Below are 17,657 nucleotides of genomic sequence, written 5' to 3'. Positions count from 1 at the left end.
CTGTAACATCTGTCCCCGTCTCCTCAGCTGTAACGTCTCCTCAGCTGGACGACATGTGGTCTTTAGAGACACCAGGATTGAACAAACTGCTCATATATAAAAAGTCCCAATGAAATCATTTCATGTGTTCTTCATGAGAACATGTTTGAATGTTTAACAAAGTTTCTAATTGTTTGTTTATTTTTCATTATTTGACCACTGTGATCTTTGACCCCTAAGTGTATCAGCAGCTCATTGTGTAAATATATAATATGTGTCTCATATTTCTATCCTAATGTGTAAAGCTTGTTTTTGAAATATATATAATCAGAAATAATAAAGCTTCCAAACAAAGTGCAGATTACAGACTTTTATTTATAAACAACAAATTAAATTAAAAAAACACTTTGAGAATAGGCCGTGGACCTGGACATTTGTGGTCCAGGAAGAGGAGGCTGACCGGCAGGGGCAGGAGCGCGGAAGACACCCGGGAGAATTGCTGGAGGAGGAGGAGGAGGAGGGGAAGGCCACCCGATGAGGGTCCTGGTTGCTCATCGGGGACATTGAAGGGGAGGGGCTGTCCTTGTCCCACCTGAACAGAGGACAGCCCTTTAGCTGGAGGGAGAGGGTGGACGGCAACAGCCGCTGCGGGGACGACGCCAGTTGCCTGCAGCAGCACATCCCTCCCTTCGCTGTTCTGCCGCCGAGAGAACCTGGGAGACAAACGCAGATTGTTCAAATGATTAATCTCAGATTACAACCCATCAAAACTTTAAAGCTTCATGTTGAACCCTTACCACTGGGTCAGGGTCCTCTGATTTAGCTCAAAGAGCTGGATCTCCGTCTGAGCCATCAGCCTCCGGCTGGCCAGCACTGCCTCTCTGATGGCCACGTAGTCCTTGAGGACGAGGGACCACCGAGTCCTCCTGATCCCACAGACCCGCGTGGCCGCTGGGTGGAGCTGGCTGCAAATGGCCTCGACCAGGCGACTGGCGCTGGGCCAGTTTGCAGGGCTGGAGTTCGGTCCGAGAAGGCAGCTGAAAAAGTCATGGAGTGCAAAGTGTGGGTTAATATACAGCAGATATTTACAAGAGGATCTATTCATATTTGAAAAAAATCGTACCGTTGGAGACTCTCCTTGCCAGGACGGGAGGTGTTCTTCCCCTTCGCTGCATTGAACCGCCCCTTAGGTTGCCTGTCCCGGTATCTGGGAGGGTAGACTACTCGCTGTTTGTCCTGCTCTGGCAAGAGCAGGATGAGACTGTCTACCCTACTGTCAGCAAGCCCCTGAAGGTTCCTTCCTTCCACCAGGGCCTGGGCCAGCTTCAGGACGTGCTGGTACCCAGGCTGGTCATCAGGACCCTGTACATATTCTCCTGAGAAGAAACGAGAAGAAACGAGAAAGGAAGAGGAGGAGAAACGGAGTCAGTAAGCAGAGAGCGATGCGCTGTGAAATATTCTATCGTCACTGTTATCATCATCGTTATCAGTATCGGTAGCGAACTTACCTCAGAGTCTGAGGAAGGCTGCTGGGGAACAGGGTCCTGAACCTCAGGGGCCTCAGGAGGGGCACCCTGGTCAGGGGCGGCCGGACCGGATGGCTCAGACGATGCGTCACCTGACCGGGCTGCTGCTGTGCTGGTGGATGGGGTATCGGGCACGAAGATGGTGGGGTCCTCCACATCATCCACGATACCCTCATCCTCATCCTCCTCCTCGAGCGACTCGATGGCAGCAGCCTCGTCCGGAGTGTCAGGGTCCAAGCTGACGTCCTCAAGCACTCTGCCTGTCTGCTGGTACAGGTACTCTACCGCGATGAGCTCCCCTGTCATACAGCAAACACATTTGCATTTAGTAATTGCTCTTTTTACTCTTAGTTATGATGTTGAAATAAAGTGTTTTCACATCACATACCTGTGTACTCAGCAGGCTTGGTGAAGTCCTTAACCATCTGAAGACCAAGCACTCTTTGGCTCTTTCACCGTTAAATGCTTCTAACAAGCTCCGTTAACGTGAACACACTACTGCTTTAGATCTGTTCACTGACACTCTGCATTGTTATTCGGGGATTTGTTACTTGAAAAGACACCGTCACAAGCAGTAAAACTGTATTACACTCTGTGATGATTAAACTGTAAAAAAAATAAAAACTGTAACGTTATGGTCTAGCTGATGTCCATTATTTATATAGCATACAGCGGTGCATTAGCGAAGTTAGAGTCCAGCCTACAGCTGATAAAACGGTTCAAACAGCACCAACGTTAGCTGGTTAACACAAAGCACAGATAAAGAGTGCAACGTTATAACTTTAGGTATTAATATTAAAGTTTGACATAGTAGGAACTATAAAGCTCCGACTGTAATGTTACAGTCTAGTGAGCATCCATCACTCAGATACGGGCAGTAAAGTCAGTGTGACCAATGTCCGACGTTTATACGAGCTTTACTGTATTTTACATTCATATCTAACACAAATTAACAAGCGCTATATCACTAAAATTGAATAAAATTGAAAGTATTGTACTTACGTGGTAATAGCCTGGACGTCTCAACTTGAAATGAGCGTTCGGTAGCGAGGATCCAACATGGCGGCTCCAGATTTAGAAATTGGCACAAACGCGGCCATCTGATTGGATGCCAAAACCGTGACTCGCCCGATTGGCTTTTGGAAACTGAGACAGCGATTTGACCTGTCTGATTGGACTCCTGAACACGTGACACAACTTGAGACAAATTGAGAATTTGGCACAGAGAAGAATGACTCCTCGGGAGCGCAAGGATGACACGCAAACTCGTGAAGCGTTCTCAATTTTCATAAAAATCCTATTTTTTAATGATTAATGACAAGTATTTCTTTGCTGTTTGGGCAAAACAGCGCCACCGCGGCCGCTCGCGCTACTGCAGCACAGAGCGGAAAGCAGCAGAAGTGTCTTTCACTCTGTTCAACACGGTTTTAAACTATAAAAAACGACCACAAAACTTGCGTTCGTGGCTTCACTGTCTTCGGGTGTGGATTCAAAACCTTTTTTTCACTCAATGACCGAGAAAAGAAGCCTAAAGGACTCAAACTCTGTTAACTTTTAACGCTTAAACTTGTTTAATTTGTCACGTCCTATCTCAAATGTTGTCTACAAAACATCGCGAGAGTTGGGTGTAACGCTGCTGAGTTCAGCTGTAAGCATTTTCTCGTCGTAAACTTCACCCGAGCGCCTCATTTCCCCGTTTCATCGCTTAGATATGGTCTAACAAATGTTTTAAAATCTTCCGTTAGAGCCGCTTAGAGGACCCGAACAATGCGTTTTCCTTTCGCTAGAAAACCTCCGGTGTTTCTAAGAGAAACTAACGATAATTTGGCTCGAAAGAACCTCGCTGTTGTCTAAACCCACTAGTTTCCTCTTCTTGCCATTAACTCCTGTTTTCCTTTAGCAGATCAACGTAAGTGTTAACCGCAACTGACACAAAGTGTGACACAGCTCAGTCTGATTCAGAAACGCCAGACGTCCGGTGAATTCCTTCAAAGTAAAAGCACGACTTCGCCATGAATTGTTTTCTACTCGTTTGCACAAGATTTGCAGTGAAACGAAAAGTGAGACGCATCACTGACTTGAGGCGAATGATGTAATAATACTGAATACAATCGTGTTGTTGTACTTGCTAGTCATTATGGTTTACACAGGCACATTGTGAGGGACAGCTGATCTATCTATCTAGAACAGAGCATCACATCTGGACTCAATCGGGACGTGATGTTTTATTCCTCACTGACAGTTTGTATTAACACTAGACTGTAACTTTTTTCTCTGTAAACATTGGGTCTTTTATACTTCCTGGCAGTTTGATGACAGGTTGTGTGTATCCTTGTTTTATTCTAGATTTTGGAGAGAAACAGTCGGACAGAAAGAGTGAATATTATTCATGAAAGGATTGAGCTTTGACAGTGGTGTAAACTCATGTAGTTTAATATATGTGATATATATATATATATATATATATATATATATATATATATATCACATTTTTCTCATCGAGTAATGTTTACTGTCCAAAATCATAACTACAGCCGTAAAGTTTATTCATATTATTTGACTCTGTAGTAGACTACTCTATCACAATACCTAATGTGCTATTAAATACCTTTACAAAAGTGTGCCTTAGTGGATTCACTGTTAGTCATTGTGATAACCATAGGCTGTTTAAATGATGGTCAACATGTCCGATGAAGTATCTTATCAAACCCACAGGAGACATGAACCTACAGTTTGTGCTCGTCCTGCACCTCCAATGTACAGTTCACCAGGTTCTGTCACTGGAGAGGTCCCGAGTCAGAGAATGTCCTATTTCTAAGCCAAGTTTTTAGTTTTCTTGGCAATAACGTTAAAGTCATTATGGATCAATGTGGTTACATGCTTTGATGCAATTTCGAAAACTACAGCAACAGTAAGGAAGGGGATATTTTTAACAGACGCTTTATTTTGAAGGACTTCGCCGGAAGTGTTTCTGTAAGAATTGTGCTGACTTGTTTTATCTGTGAAAGAGGTGGACGTTAGGGCTGATTTATATTATTATATATAATCTATGTATCATACTATATTATTCATTATATATATCAAACTATGTAATATTTAGTATTCTGTGATATTGCTGTACTTTATATTTAATAGTGTATTCCAACATTTCACCTTGTACTATATTATACTTACATCCCATACGAATATTACATTTGATTATGTATTGCAGGGGTCCCCAAACTTTTTCCTGTGAGGGCCACATCACTGAACATATCGTTTGACCTAGGGCCCGATTATGGGGGGGGGGGGGGGGGGGGGGGGTGCTACGTGCGTGCTACTCGCAGGTGAGCGGCTGTTGCATCGTGCGCGCGGATCGGGGCGAAACACCGCCGTGCGCGATACAGAGAGCAGGGGAATTGAAAACGCGCGACCATGTAGTGACAGACATGACATGCCAGCGTGTAAATAAATTAAGTGTTTCATGTTTTCATGTTTCATGTTTTCAAACAAATATCGTATATATCTCCGTTAATGGATAAGCAAAGATAATCTGAGTTTGTAAATCAACAAGGTGACGCATGTATTACTTGTTTTTTTAAATCAATTACCGCTGGAATCTAACTGATACATTTTGTGACTGACGGAAAGAAAGAAATTCAAGTTGCCCACTGAGTCCAGTACCATTTGTTTATTTATTTGACCCCATTGTCGTAAATCAGATGATAGTATATTAAGATGATAACACAGTGTTGGTTTCTGAACAGAGGGCCCCCATACAAAGTGTTGTATTTACACAGGAGCAGAAAAATCTGTACGATTTGCATTGGGGGACGATCCATCTGAAAGAGTAAAATAATCAGACCTCTGCTACCAGGACACATCCAGCATCAGAGTGTGAATGGATAGACAGTAAGGTGACAGTTAGGGCAGTGGAGTCCAGACAGCAGGAACATAGACTTAAGTAGATGGAGATGATCTGAAGACACACATTAGGGATTGTCCAGTTCGTCTGATGTCACAGAGGAAGGCAGGCTGTCCAAGGCTCCCATCTCTGTAGGCACACACACACACACACACACACAGATGTGTTGGGGTTCAGAGAACATCACTATACGTGTCAGTATGTAATTCCATATAACACTGGTCTCAGTATATTGCTTCATGTATCTATACTGTATATGGGCTCACATTCATCCCTCATTCAAGGATCCTCATCTTAACCACAGTTAACTTGAAAGTATTTTAAAACAACATGTTGGCATTGTAGGTTTCTGCAAACAACGTAATACGTAGAATGTCGACATTTTTGGACCAAAAAGACGTTTAATATCGACTCTGCGATAAAATGACTATAAATTAACCTTGTATATGCTCAAAAGATGAACAATGTTACATGGTTTGAGTTTTGAAACAATTCCTTAGGTTATGTCAACAAAAATATTTGGTTGAGACCAGCAAAAACATTGTGGTTTGTCTTAAAATAATAACATAAAAACGTAACGATGTAACGTAATGGCGTGGCATTACAACGTACCATAACGTAACATAAGAGCCGTAACAACATTACTAGCGTGAATAAATAACAGCCCTTAGTGTTGTGTAACAAGTGTAACAACATTGCTATGAGTCAAAGTTGGTTTTGGTTTCACACTGTACAGGAACAGCGGTCTCCAGTGTAAAAGTACTGTTTATTTGACCCATCCACCACTTCCTTCCAACCTCAATGGGCTTTCCTGCTTATAATACCACGTAACCTTTACTAACGGACGCTCAATCCGTCATCTGCTCTGACTGAATGTCAAAAACATTCAACGAATCTGTGGTTTGAAGAAATGCACGATGCAAACATTCTTTCCAGGAGAGTGGGTTGGGTATTTTTGTAAATTGAATATAATTTCATATTAGTGATTATAGCAATTGACACCATTAATATGTCTAAACCTGATGGTGAAGTATGTGTTTATTTGTTTTTAGCGTTTTTAGCGTGGTGGTGGGGATAGTACGTGTTGTAATGCTGTTGAAAGTGTAAAAAAAGTCCTCTATTCAGACTCAATGCAAAGTACAATGTTCTACACATTATTCCCACAAAATCCATCTCTGCTTGTTGTCTTTATTTAGAGTTTGATTTCCTATCAACATGCTGTAGCTTTCTGCAGCAAACGCTTTGGTCTTGAACAGACTTCTGACATTAATCCTCACTTTGAGGTTAGTTAAAATAGAAATGAACATACCTTTAAGCTTCAGGTACGACAGAAAGTCAATGATAGTGCGGATGATCTCTCCATCTGTTATTCTCAGGGAACCTGTGGAGGTAAAGCAACAAAGTGCAGCCAACTGTCATGTGATCTGAATCTGGTAGCACACTGAAAGGTTTGACAGGAGACACGGAGAAATCAGTGGAGGAAGTATTCTTGAAAAATTCCAACACTACAGAGATGTGAATTATAGAAAAAACTGATCCAAACAATCACTCTGTTGAGAACAAAATGTTCCGAAACAGACAATACTCCAATTAAGCTGTTTACATGACTAACTAAAATGAGAATACACACCCCTGGGTTAGCCTTTGCGCTACTCTGTTAGCTTGCTGCAGTGCCTCTAACTCGTTCTTTGACTCACTGGACTTCATTGTCGGTCTCTTTGGTGGTTGCCAGCGCTGCAGTGGCTTGTGTGTTACACCAATCATCGTACACTTACGTCACTCATGGTTCCTCTTGTGATGGGAGAGTACCTACTCTGAAATAAGGGCGAAAAAAGTCCCTCAAAACTGTGTTCTAAGAACTACAGTTTTCTTTGTTTGCGGTGCGGCCACAATAAAAATGCCTATTGTCATATTTGAAACAATAGTGGAATATTACGTATAAATTATACAAAGTAAATCAGCGTATTTCACCAACAAATGACCGTTTTGTTGCCTTGATTCTTAAAAAAATCTTTGTTTATTAATTAAAAACACTTTCGCCACTACTGTACCAAAATGAGAAGGATGTGGCGTAAGTGTTTCAAATAGTAAAATTATGGCAAAGTAGTGAGTATACGACTGGATCATTTCAAGGTAACACGCGGTGAGTTAAGAGTATTCCTTTAAGCAGAATGAAACGTGAAGGTTTCTGAAAATGGCTTGTGATCATTGCGAAGGATGCGAGGGTGTCAGTAAGGGGTTGCACAACAAAATCACAGTTTGTCTTTTAGCAGTAGATAAAGGAAGATCCCTCTGTGTGTGAGACACAGACCTGTTCTGAAGTCCTCCTCCTGGCCCATGTCCCTCTTGCCAGCCAGACCCGCCTTGTCTCCTAGTGTCCTGTGTCCATCTATTCCATCTGGACAATGAGGAGTGATCACAATCGATACAGACAAACAAACAGTTGCACTGAGCTCAATTCACTTGAAATGAGGTAAAGTTAAACTGCAGTTCAACTTGATTAAAGTAGTACAGCTATTCAGTTGAAGCTTTCATTTCCAGCTGCTCTTGAAAGAAGATCTAAAGACAATTGTTGTACACTTGGTTATTTCAGCATGGTATTTGGTTTGTAATTGTTTGGTTCAATTTCCAAACCGGCAGGGCTTGGCTCATGGAATTGCGGTAAAAAAAAAGAAATAAAAAGAAGCACACGTCTGAAATGGGATGGATGCAAAGAAATGCATTTGAATAATGATGATGATGAAAATAAACAATGGAGATGCCATGGTGATGTGTCGTTAGCTCTCAGTGTATTCCTACAGATCTCAGAGAGGTGTCTTCAAAGTCCTCATCCCAACATTTACAAATTTAGCAAACACCACATTTTTAAAAGAAGCGCATTAGTTTAGAAGGCTTGCTTCCAGTCATCTCTGTATGTCCAGTAGAGGTCATACAGAGATACCAGCGCCTTCTTGTTCTCTCGTGGCTGGGTTGTTCTGGATCGCCGGTCACGTAGCATAAAATGAATCGGAGAACTGTCAGTTTAGCCGAAGCAACACCGGATTTGTTGTGAACGCAGCCTCAGTTCTCTCGTAAAAGCGAATCTTCACAGCGGATGAGACAGTCCCAATTGGGCTACCTGTAGCCTAGCTTAGTACTAGCTTTTCCCTGTGAAAAGGGGAAAACATGCTAGAAAGAAACTTCAATGTCCACAAGTTGTATCGTCTTAGTTAGCATGCTACACACCAAATACAAGAGTTCCGAGTTGTGCTGGAGCCTGGCACCCCCTCCATGAGCACAGAAGCACTGCACCCGGAGGAGCTGCTCAAGGCTAACGGCTTCTACGACCACAGCCTATCATTTGTGCCTTCATGTTTTACCATCATGTTCGGATCACAGAGCTAAGCTATCTAGAGGTCAACACTTACTGCTGTTCTGAAGGTCTGTTTAGAATCCTTAAAGACTCTTCTTACCATGTGGGTGGAAAAAAAGCTCTGTTTAATAATAGTACAAACTGGACCTCATATAGAACCTTGAGGTGTGTCTGTTTGCTGATGATTAAGTTAATGAAAATGTATATTCACTAAACTAGAGAAAATATCTACCTTTATCTATTCTCTTTGACTTTGCGGCATTACTCACCAGTCTTTTTCAACTATGTGTCTTTATCACATTTTAAGTTTACATTAAGAGTGTGGGGTTGAAGAGGAGGGACGTTAAGTGGCTGGAGGTGTTTGCCTCAACTTAGCTTCCTCATTAGCTCAAGTAGTGCTCGAGCTGCTACGCCCTGTGCTGTTTGTGTGCGCGTTAAACTACAGGTCCAATTAAAATACGTGACATCAGAGTGACCAGAACGAGGGGAAATTATGTACTTTAATGGTTTTGTGTTTCAAGTACAAACTGCTCCTCCTGTCTCTGTGGGTGTTTTGGTCATCATTACATTTAATATTATATATCCTGCAATGTTAGCCGTGTGTTTTTATATAGAAAATGTATTATGTAGTGCATTTACCTTAAAAATGTAAAGTTTCTTCTTATTTCAATTGTAGTAATTTAAAGGTTTTAAAAACAATACTCGTCAATGTCAATTATCAAATTACTGTAAAGATTCATAGTGAAAAACTGGACCGGCAAATGCTTTTGTGAGTTAATGTGATCGAATTGGACTTATATGATTGAAGCAGTGCACTATGTACACATTGTGTAGAGAATTGAGGTGAGCCCTGTTAACTGTTACACCACCAAACTGCTGGGTACGACTCGCTTTCCATGTGTTAAGGCCTTTACACACTGATTGCGTGATGAATAATCAACACGAAAATGCGGAATACTCGCAAGCGAATAATTCGCATCAGAACTATTCATAACAGCAGCGATGTGAATTTAGAACAGGATCCTGTTGACCCAGAGCAGCATCTGTCAGTCTGTCTGATGTAAATTGTTGTACAGCCTAAGCTACTGTAAGCTGAGCTATTTGAGTTCCCTCTGGTAAACAGTTACTGGTAACAGTTATTGTTTATGTCTAGGGCTTTTATTGTGAAAGGAAAGAAAGGATCTGGTCCATGCTAACTTTATCAAGGTCTAGAGAAGCAATGCAATATTCTTGTTCAGGACTAGGGAGCCTCCCTGTTGTTGCACACTACTGTCATATTGAATATCACTAGTCCGCCTGTGATTGGTTGATGCCTTTATTCGCGGTACGAAAGCTCAGAAAATTTTTTGTTGCTTTTTCACCCACGTCATATTAGCGTTCTGTGTGAAAGTAGTTCTAAAGTATATAGACGTGCGAATTAGGACTGCAACTAACGATTATTTTAATAATCGATTAATCTGTCGATTATTTGTTCGATTAATCGATGAATCGGATACAAAAAAGCATTCATTTCTAACCCTTTTTTTCAAAAACAGAGCTGACAGTGTAAATTCACAGTGCAAAACATCTTCAGAAAGTGCACAAACAGGTTGCTTGAACATCCCTGAGCTGTTAAAGTAATAATTTAAAAAAAGAAATGGACTAATATCAGGAGTGGGGTTCAGTGGGTTACCCAAAATACTCTGTCTCTCATCACCTACAAGTATAACAGTACTTTAATGAGTTAACTGAATAAACTTTACCGTGTTCGCCTGGTAGACCAGCAGTAGAATAACAGAATGGGAAGAAAAAATTTGCTGTTTTCACCCGCCATTTCTCATCTTTCTGAGCTCCGCTTAACTTCCGGTTTAATGGTCATGTTACAAAAACAAAAGCTCGTCTATCATAAGTAAAACAACGGCGAAGCAGTTACGAGTTTAACACAAGGTACCCAAAATGGCAATAAATGTAATGTATTATAATTGCAGAAATAAACTAAAAATAATACAAATCGCGTAAATCAACTTCCGGTGTTGTCATGGCAACGTTTATACGCCGGTCAGCGTCAGCTACAGAACCGGAGTCCTGTTCCATTATTCCTAGCTGCGGTGTTCAGGCGACCGGCCTGCTGTGAACACTCAAACATCTCCACGACTTATTGAGTGGCGTAATAATCGTGCGACACAACGAATCGATAATGAAATTCGTTGACAACTCTTTTGATAATCGATTTTTATCGATTTTATCGATTCGTTGTTGCAACCCTAGTGCGAATAAAGGGCTTTGCACTGCCAAACGGCATGCTGGGAGCAGCTTGCTCTCCTTCGATGTTCATGTGAGCTTTTAAACCCAAAGGACACGTTTACTCTAGCATATAACTTTTGGGGTAGCCATTTTGAAATAGCTAAATCCAGCATTAAGTTGTCTTCCCTTCCAAGATGAGTGGTTCCTAACAACAAAATTAACCAACAGAAGTTGCCGTACACACTATGCTATGCTAGCATATACTACGCACTTGTGAGCGCAGGTAAAAAAGGTCCAAAGCAGTATTTAGCTCTGCACAAAGACAAACCGCTAGCCTAGATCCATCTAAAATAGAATTTTTTTTTTTTTTCATGTTAAACCTTATTTAACGCAGCTAAAATTAAAAAAAGTAAAATCATGATATTAAGATTTATGTTGCTCAAATACTAGCTGACATGACATAATATAACAGCTTTGGGGTTGGTGGAAGGCTTCTTTTTTTCAATGGAACTAAGCTAGTAGTTTGTGCTAAGCTACGCTATCCTGGACTGACAGTATCTCTGTGCTGGATACACACTATTGACAGTTATATTACTCATCTAATCTTACACTTGGTATAACAGTAGACAAGCATATTTACAAAAAATAACTTTGTACTTTTAATAGGAGTTCTTTGAAGTAACGTCCAGGTCAATTTCTGGCATCTTTTCCGAGACATTTTGAAAACACAGCAAGATCTGATGTATCTGTGTTGATGTCATATCTCACAGTACATAACATTACAAGCAACCCAATGGTCGTAAACCGCTCACGTTTGCCGGAGATATCAGAATTCTGTAGTTCTTTTGCGACTTGGCAGAAAGAACTACAGAAGTGTTGACAATCTGTGGAAAATGGCTGCAAAGTGACCTGCACTGGCAGTTTCATTAAAATGAAATCCATAACATATATGTACATAACATATGAGTAACATTGACACAATCGCCTCAGCTAACAACAGTTTGTTCATATTTAGTAACTAACCTCTACAACTAATAAAGGCCGTTTGATCTCGTCTTGGCTGGTAATGGGTGGGACCGCTTTAGAATAATGCTCACAAGAGGTTTTTCTGTTCCTCCCATTCTTACAGTACATAAACTCAACATGAATTCCTTTGCTTCTAGCACAGAGAGAAATGCGATGTTTGGATGCGTAAGCACAGACAACAGCGGGGGGACGGACGTCCTCCCCAGATGAGTGACAACGGCAGCTAGGGAGGCGGGATGTTTGGACGGAGCAATTCCCGGGCCGACACCAAAGCCCTGCAGCGGCCGTATGTTTCTATCTTACATTGAGTGACCACCTCGTCTCTGCCTCGGACACTGGGAGAATCCTTTATCTGAATTAGGTGATCAATACGACCTGAAACACAGGATAAGGCAGGAGCAACCTTTACCTGGGCTTCACACACTCACACACACACACACAAACAAAGGGACAACATTTTCCAGATTTCCTGTCATAGAGTTATTTGGACAAATTGGTAAGAACACACATACACACACACACACACACACACACACACATATCTGGATATAGCCAGTGTTCACAGTAATGAGGCCATCTTTGAATTATGCTAAATTAGCTGACACGGTGGAGACAATGGACAGGGACAAAGACACAGAACAGCATTGATTCACAGAAGATGGGCTCGACCTTTTTAGTGTTGCGAGTCGTGTTACATAGGCAACATTTTCAAACAATACCAGTGAGCTCAGGAGCTCATGTTGACTGTTTATGGATGGTTTATGTCATTTAAAGGTGCAATGTGTAAGATCTGCCAACATGCTCCCAACACGTAGGGGGCAGCATTTCACCACTACTACTGGGTTCATACAATCTCAATTTACAGTCATCAGTTATAAAACAATTTTAAAAAGACAATTCGACCAAACTCCTGAAACTCTGCGAGACATATATACCAGCTCTATTTCTACTTCCTCTCATGTTTGACTGAGGACAGACAGGACGCTATAGTGACTCACTATCGCCTCTCCAGGTACAAGTGGTATTACAAGACAGGACGGGCCGAGGCTAGCTGGTTGGCATGCTAATTTCGGTAGATATCTCTGCAACACAATAACATAGATGCTTTTGACGTAACGTCAACACTGTAAACTCTTCCTGTTCGTTTGATAAAGTTTGTTAATTTTTTTGAATACTTTAATCTAAAATTATGACCAGATTTTACACATTGCACCTTTAACAATGAACAGTTTCAGTCACGATCTGGAACCTAGCCTATATATAAAACATTTTGAGAAATAGGCTTATTCACTTTCTTGCCTAGAGATATGGCTAGATGAGAAGATTGATACCACCCCATTAGATATGAAGCTACAGCCAGTGGTCGGTTTGCTTAGCTTAGCATAAAGAGTGGAAACAGGGGAAACAGCTTGCAATGGGTTTGTCCAAAGGTAAGTAAATCCACCTACCGGCACCTCTGAAGCTTAACACGTTCACTTACATCTAAGTTGTTTAATCGTGTCGTTTTTTACACTTTACTTATATGTTAATATTGTGTTTTCATTTTATTCTGCTACCCCCCTAGTGATCAGAAAATATCAACTAATGCAGCGTGTCATTAATTAATGTTGTAAAAAGAGTGTTCTGTTGTCCACGTGTGTTGGCTTGCCTCAAAATGTTGCCAATGCATCACTTTTATAGAGTTTCTACATTTTTCAACCTAAAAACATTTTATTATATTTTACTTTATTATATTTGGCAGGTGCATCCCTCTTGGTTCAGCCTTTGGTAAGGATGTTCATTATTTCAACCCAGAAATCTGGTGAAATCGTTGGATCATTTGATTCATTGTAAAACCATTTTTCCATCCACTGATAAACTAAACAGGTTTAGATATTTAGCTGCCAAATGCTGTTAGCTTTTGACACTTAACCACGGCCTGGATTTTAATTCATGTGATTGATTTTGTGTTTGAAAAAAATCTAAAAGCCTCGACAAGACAAACCAGATGCCGTCTAAGCACACAGAGGCAGGATGAAGCAGAGATACAAAGATTACAGTCTGACAGCAGCATAGGCATGGAAGTGAGTGTTGAAAAACAGGTGATTTTTTTTTGCAAGGACACGTAGTTAAAATGTTCACATTTCAGCAGTTCTGGAAGTGTAATTTAGTACAAAACACTGTTCAAGCAACACGTTCTCACTCCTAACTCATCAAGTCTGACGCTTGGTCAGTGGCCCCACGCGTCAAACTATTACGCTCTAGGTAACCCTCTCATGTCAGTTTTAGATGACATGTTAAGTTTTCCGCTCGATAAATGCATTGCGACTTTTCAAAATAAACTTCTGTGTTCACAGGAAACTCACAGATTCCACGCGTTACATGCACACAGTCTCTTCTCCAAATCAATTTCCATCGTATAACTCGTTTTTTAGATGTACTTACACAACAAGTGTACTTGGTAAGGATTAAAAGATCTTAATTGTGGTTAAAATAATTCAACTTGTTATGCAACTGCGTTAATAAAGTAGCGAAGTTAGCAAACAGTAAAATAATTCAACGTTTTAGGCGACAAAAGTACTTTGTTAGGTTTAGGAAAAAGTTGTGGTTTGGATTAAAATTAGTATGTTATGTAAAATAATTCCGCTTGTTAAGTACGGAAGTTACGCAGCAAAACTACAGTAAAATTATTTAATGCAACAAAAGTACTTGGTTAGCTTTAGGAAAACATTGTGGTTTGGGTTTAAATAAGTACGTTTGTTACGTAAAATAACTGCATTTGTTACATAACTGGCGTTAGCAAAGTACGAAAGTTGTTAACTAAACTACGGTTAAATAAGTCAACGTTGATTTCCCACAGGACAGAAACAGCGGTCTCCTGGGTGAAAGTCCACATTTGTTTGACCCATCCAACCTCAAAGATTTCCTCACTCTTTTGACTATGTCACTTTCTCTGCCCATCAAATAATGATGTGGATGGATTTACATTGGCGTTAGTTGAAAGACTGGTGAGTCTCATACAGACTCTTAGGATATGACAGAGAAATGTTTCCCACAATGTTAGAAGCACATGGTGGTTGCTGTGAGAACGCATTCTCCCAAACTATGTCTCCAGACGTGTTGAAAGTGAGTTTTTGGATAACAGCCTGTTACTGATGCAGTGTAACAGCAGGCTGTGTGTGTGTGTGTGTGTGTGTGTGTGTGTGTGTGTGTGTGTGTGTGTGTGTGTGTGTGTGCAGTTGGTACTTACGGGGACCTAACAGGTAGCCAGCACTGTTCAGTGTCCAGCCCCGTTTCTCCTTCGCCTGCAGGGTCACCAGAATCACAATAATCAGATCCTCAAATATGTCTTAAAATATAAAATATGTTCATATTCATGTAATGCATTTGAAGATGAATTATTAAATTAACCCCATACCTCTTTCCCATGTTTTGTTTATTATCATATCAATTCAAACTCCCATATTAACTATACTCACTGACAAATACATTTACATTGGAGCTGCTGATATTGTCTTAGGCTTCGGTGTATTCTTTTGTCTATTTCTGACACATCTCTGCACCAGTGAACCTAAATAAAAGAAATACTCAAAAAGCTCTGGTGTCATGGTGAATACACAATTATGTCGCATAAATTGATAATAACAAGCACACGCTAACTCAAATTTCTCCAAAACATCTGATCAAAACTTAATTATCTATTACAAAAAATATGTATTTAATGTTTGATGTGATTGCTCTGTATTTATGTGCATGTAAACATAGTAAGTGTATAGCTGTAAATATATATATATATATATATATATATATATATATATATATATATACTTTTTTTATGTTCATTTTGCATTAAAGTTCTTGTTTGAATGAGAAAACGTTTCATTTATCAAGTATTTAATTCAAACAGGAGTATAAACAAAAATAGGCTTCATGTGGTTATTTTAAATAGCCTTGTCATTTATTGTACCACTAGAAAACGTGCTATATATCGTTATATATTGTTATTATACATTAAAGGGCCCAAAGGTGGTGTAACAAACTGACTGACACTTCCGTATATATTGAGACACCCCAACAGTTTACTGTACAACCCCCTATATAACCAACCCATACAGCATTTTCATATGGATATATATCTCATGGTATTTCTCTCTGTCTCCCTTGTCAAATTCCTTATTATAAACTGCCAAACTTTTACATTATTTCATATTATATATTTATGTGTTACATTGTTATACTATAGCGAGCATTTGTTTCCTTTATGCTGATATTTTGAATTATACTTTTGCATCTCCGAATAATTAGGCATCTGACTGGAAATGCAACACACACACACCACACGCACACACACACACGCACACACACACACACACACACACACACACACACACACACACACACACACACACACACACACACACGATAACAACAAAGCCGTGCTAAAATTTGGAATCTGAGCTCACTTACCGCAATGACCAACCCAATGGACTCAGAGAGAGTTGCGCAAAAGATGAGCGACACGCACAAAATCCCAAAGCACCTCTGCATCTGAGAAAGAGACAGAAATATATATGTCATCATCAACAGAACAGTATTTATAAAGGTTTACTGCCGAGGAGGAACGTCACCGCGGAACATTCAGGGCAACTTTCTCCCTCTCGAGCGCACGTTTGTGGTCGACGCTAGCAAACTTTTCGGGAGATCAGAAAGAAGAAAGTAAAGGAGCCGCTTACCTTTGATGTCACTTTCCCGCCTGTTCCGCTTAGAAGTCTGCGGCAGAAGTTGCTCGGCGCGTGCTGACACTCTGTGGTTCGGATGAGACTGGGGACTCCGTCCACCTTTTATGTCCGCTGCTTGTCAGCTCGCGTCAGCAGCCCCCCCCCCCCCCCCCCCCCCCCCCCCCCCCCCCCCCCCGCAGACCGGATGGGCAGGTCACGAACACAACGCATAATACAATTCAATAATATTATATAATGCCATCATCAGATTTCTTTCGATGTCACCCTCGGAGACATGGGATCGGATTTTTTTTAAAAGCGGGGGAAATACGTGTGCACCATTCTTCTGTCCTAATCTGATGTGACTTCTTTTAACAGTCCTCTGAAACTAGCAGATGGTAAATGAAAAATGTTCTTCAATGTTTTATGAATGTCAATGATCATCGCAGATTTTAATACTTGTCATTTTTCTTAATGATAGCCTTCATTTCTTGCATATATTTCTGTGTTGGTTTTCATTGTCTTTGGTGCAGAATTTATTGAACATTCTATATCAAATTTGGTAAATTCTAATTTTTGTGGCAGAACAGTACTACTGATTTGCAATAATGGTGGAAAATAAAACCTATACATACAAATATAGATTAAACACCATTTTAAATTGATATACACTCAGTTGCCAGTTTATAAAGTCCATCTAGCTAAACACTAATGCATTGCAATACAAAAGCACTGCGATAAATCTATAATGTTTCCATTTGTGTGAGAACTGTTTTAGATGTTGATTCAAGTGTTTGGTTATCTTGGAGGCTGCAGTTTGTGGTGCTGTTGATTTGTATTGCGTTGTACTGACAGGTGTGTCTATTATTTTGTCCACCCCAATGAGTGTGGGTTCAAATAACGGAATGTGAATGTGTCTGCAAGCATTGCAGTAGAAGCTGTGAAGATGG

General features: G+C 40.5%; 2 protein-coding genes across 3 annotated transcripts; both read right to left on the bottom strand.

Annotated features, from left to right (window-relative positions):
* Positions 1 to 365: 365 nt before the first annotated feature.
* Positions 366 to 1,930, bottom strand: LOC306698373 (uncharacterized protein; the record flags this gene model as incomplete). Its single annotated transcript, XM_079162648.1, has 5 exons — positions 366 to 692; positions 777 to 1,016; positions 1,103 to 1,355; positions 1,484 to 1,804; positions 1,894 to 1,930. 5 exons carry the CDS (start codon positions 1,928 to 1,930, stop codon positions 374 to 376), a joined length of 1,170 nt encoding a protein of 389 aa, XP_079018774.1. The 3' UTR covers positions 366 to 373.
* Positions 1,931 to 5,160: 3,230 nt separating this feature from the next.
* On the bottom strand, positions 5,161 to 16,772 carry gal (galanin/GMAP prepropeptide). 2 transcript variants are annotated; one of them, XM_079163819.1, is made up of 7 exons: positions 16,723 to 16,772; positions 16,457 to 16,537; positions 15,240 to 15,294; positions 12,314 to 12,385; positions 7,721 to 7,807; positions 6,719 to 6,790; positions 5,161 to 5,538 (listed from the first exon to the last, which is right to left on the bottom strand). In XM_079163819.1, exons 2-7 carry the CDS (start codon positions 16,535 to 16,537, stop codon positions 5,477 to 5,479), a joined length of 429 nt encoding a protein of 142 aa, XP_079019945.1. In that variant the 5' UTR covers positions 16,723 to 16,772; the 3' UTR covers positions 5,161 to 5,476. The 2 variants fall into 2 exon arrangements, with proteins under 2 accessions (XP_079019945.1, XP_079019946.1); XM_079163820.1 differs by lacking the exon at positions 12,314 to 12,385.
* Positions 16,773 to 17,657: the final 885 nt, after the last annotated feature.

The sequence above is a fragment of the Pholis gunnellus genome (assembly GCF_910591455.1).
Source record: "Pholis gunnellus genome assembly, chromosome: 7".
Lineage (NCBI taxonomy): Eukaryota > Metazoa > Chordata > Actinopteri > Perciformes > Pholidae > Pholis > Pholis gunnellus.
Note: the sequence above shows the minus strand (reverse complement) of the source record. Positions and strands in the feature narration are given on the sequence as shown.

Bases quoted from the DNA above. Each gene is read 5' to 3' on its own strand.
- gal (XM_079163819.1), bottom strand. From the start codon at position 16,537: ATGCAGAGGTGCTTTGGGATTTTGTGCGTGTCGCTCATCTTTTGCGCA. The intron at 7,808-12,313 runs GTAAGATAGAAA...CTCATTGTCCAG, and splicing joins AGACGAGGTGGTCACTCAAT to ATGGAATAGATGGACACAGG. The intron at 6,791-7,720 runs GTCTGTGTCTCA...TTACCTCCACAG, and splicing joins GGAGGAGGACTTCAGAACAG to GTTCCCTGAGAATAACAGAT.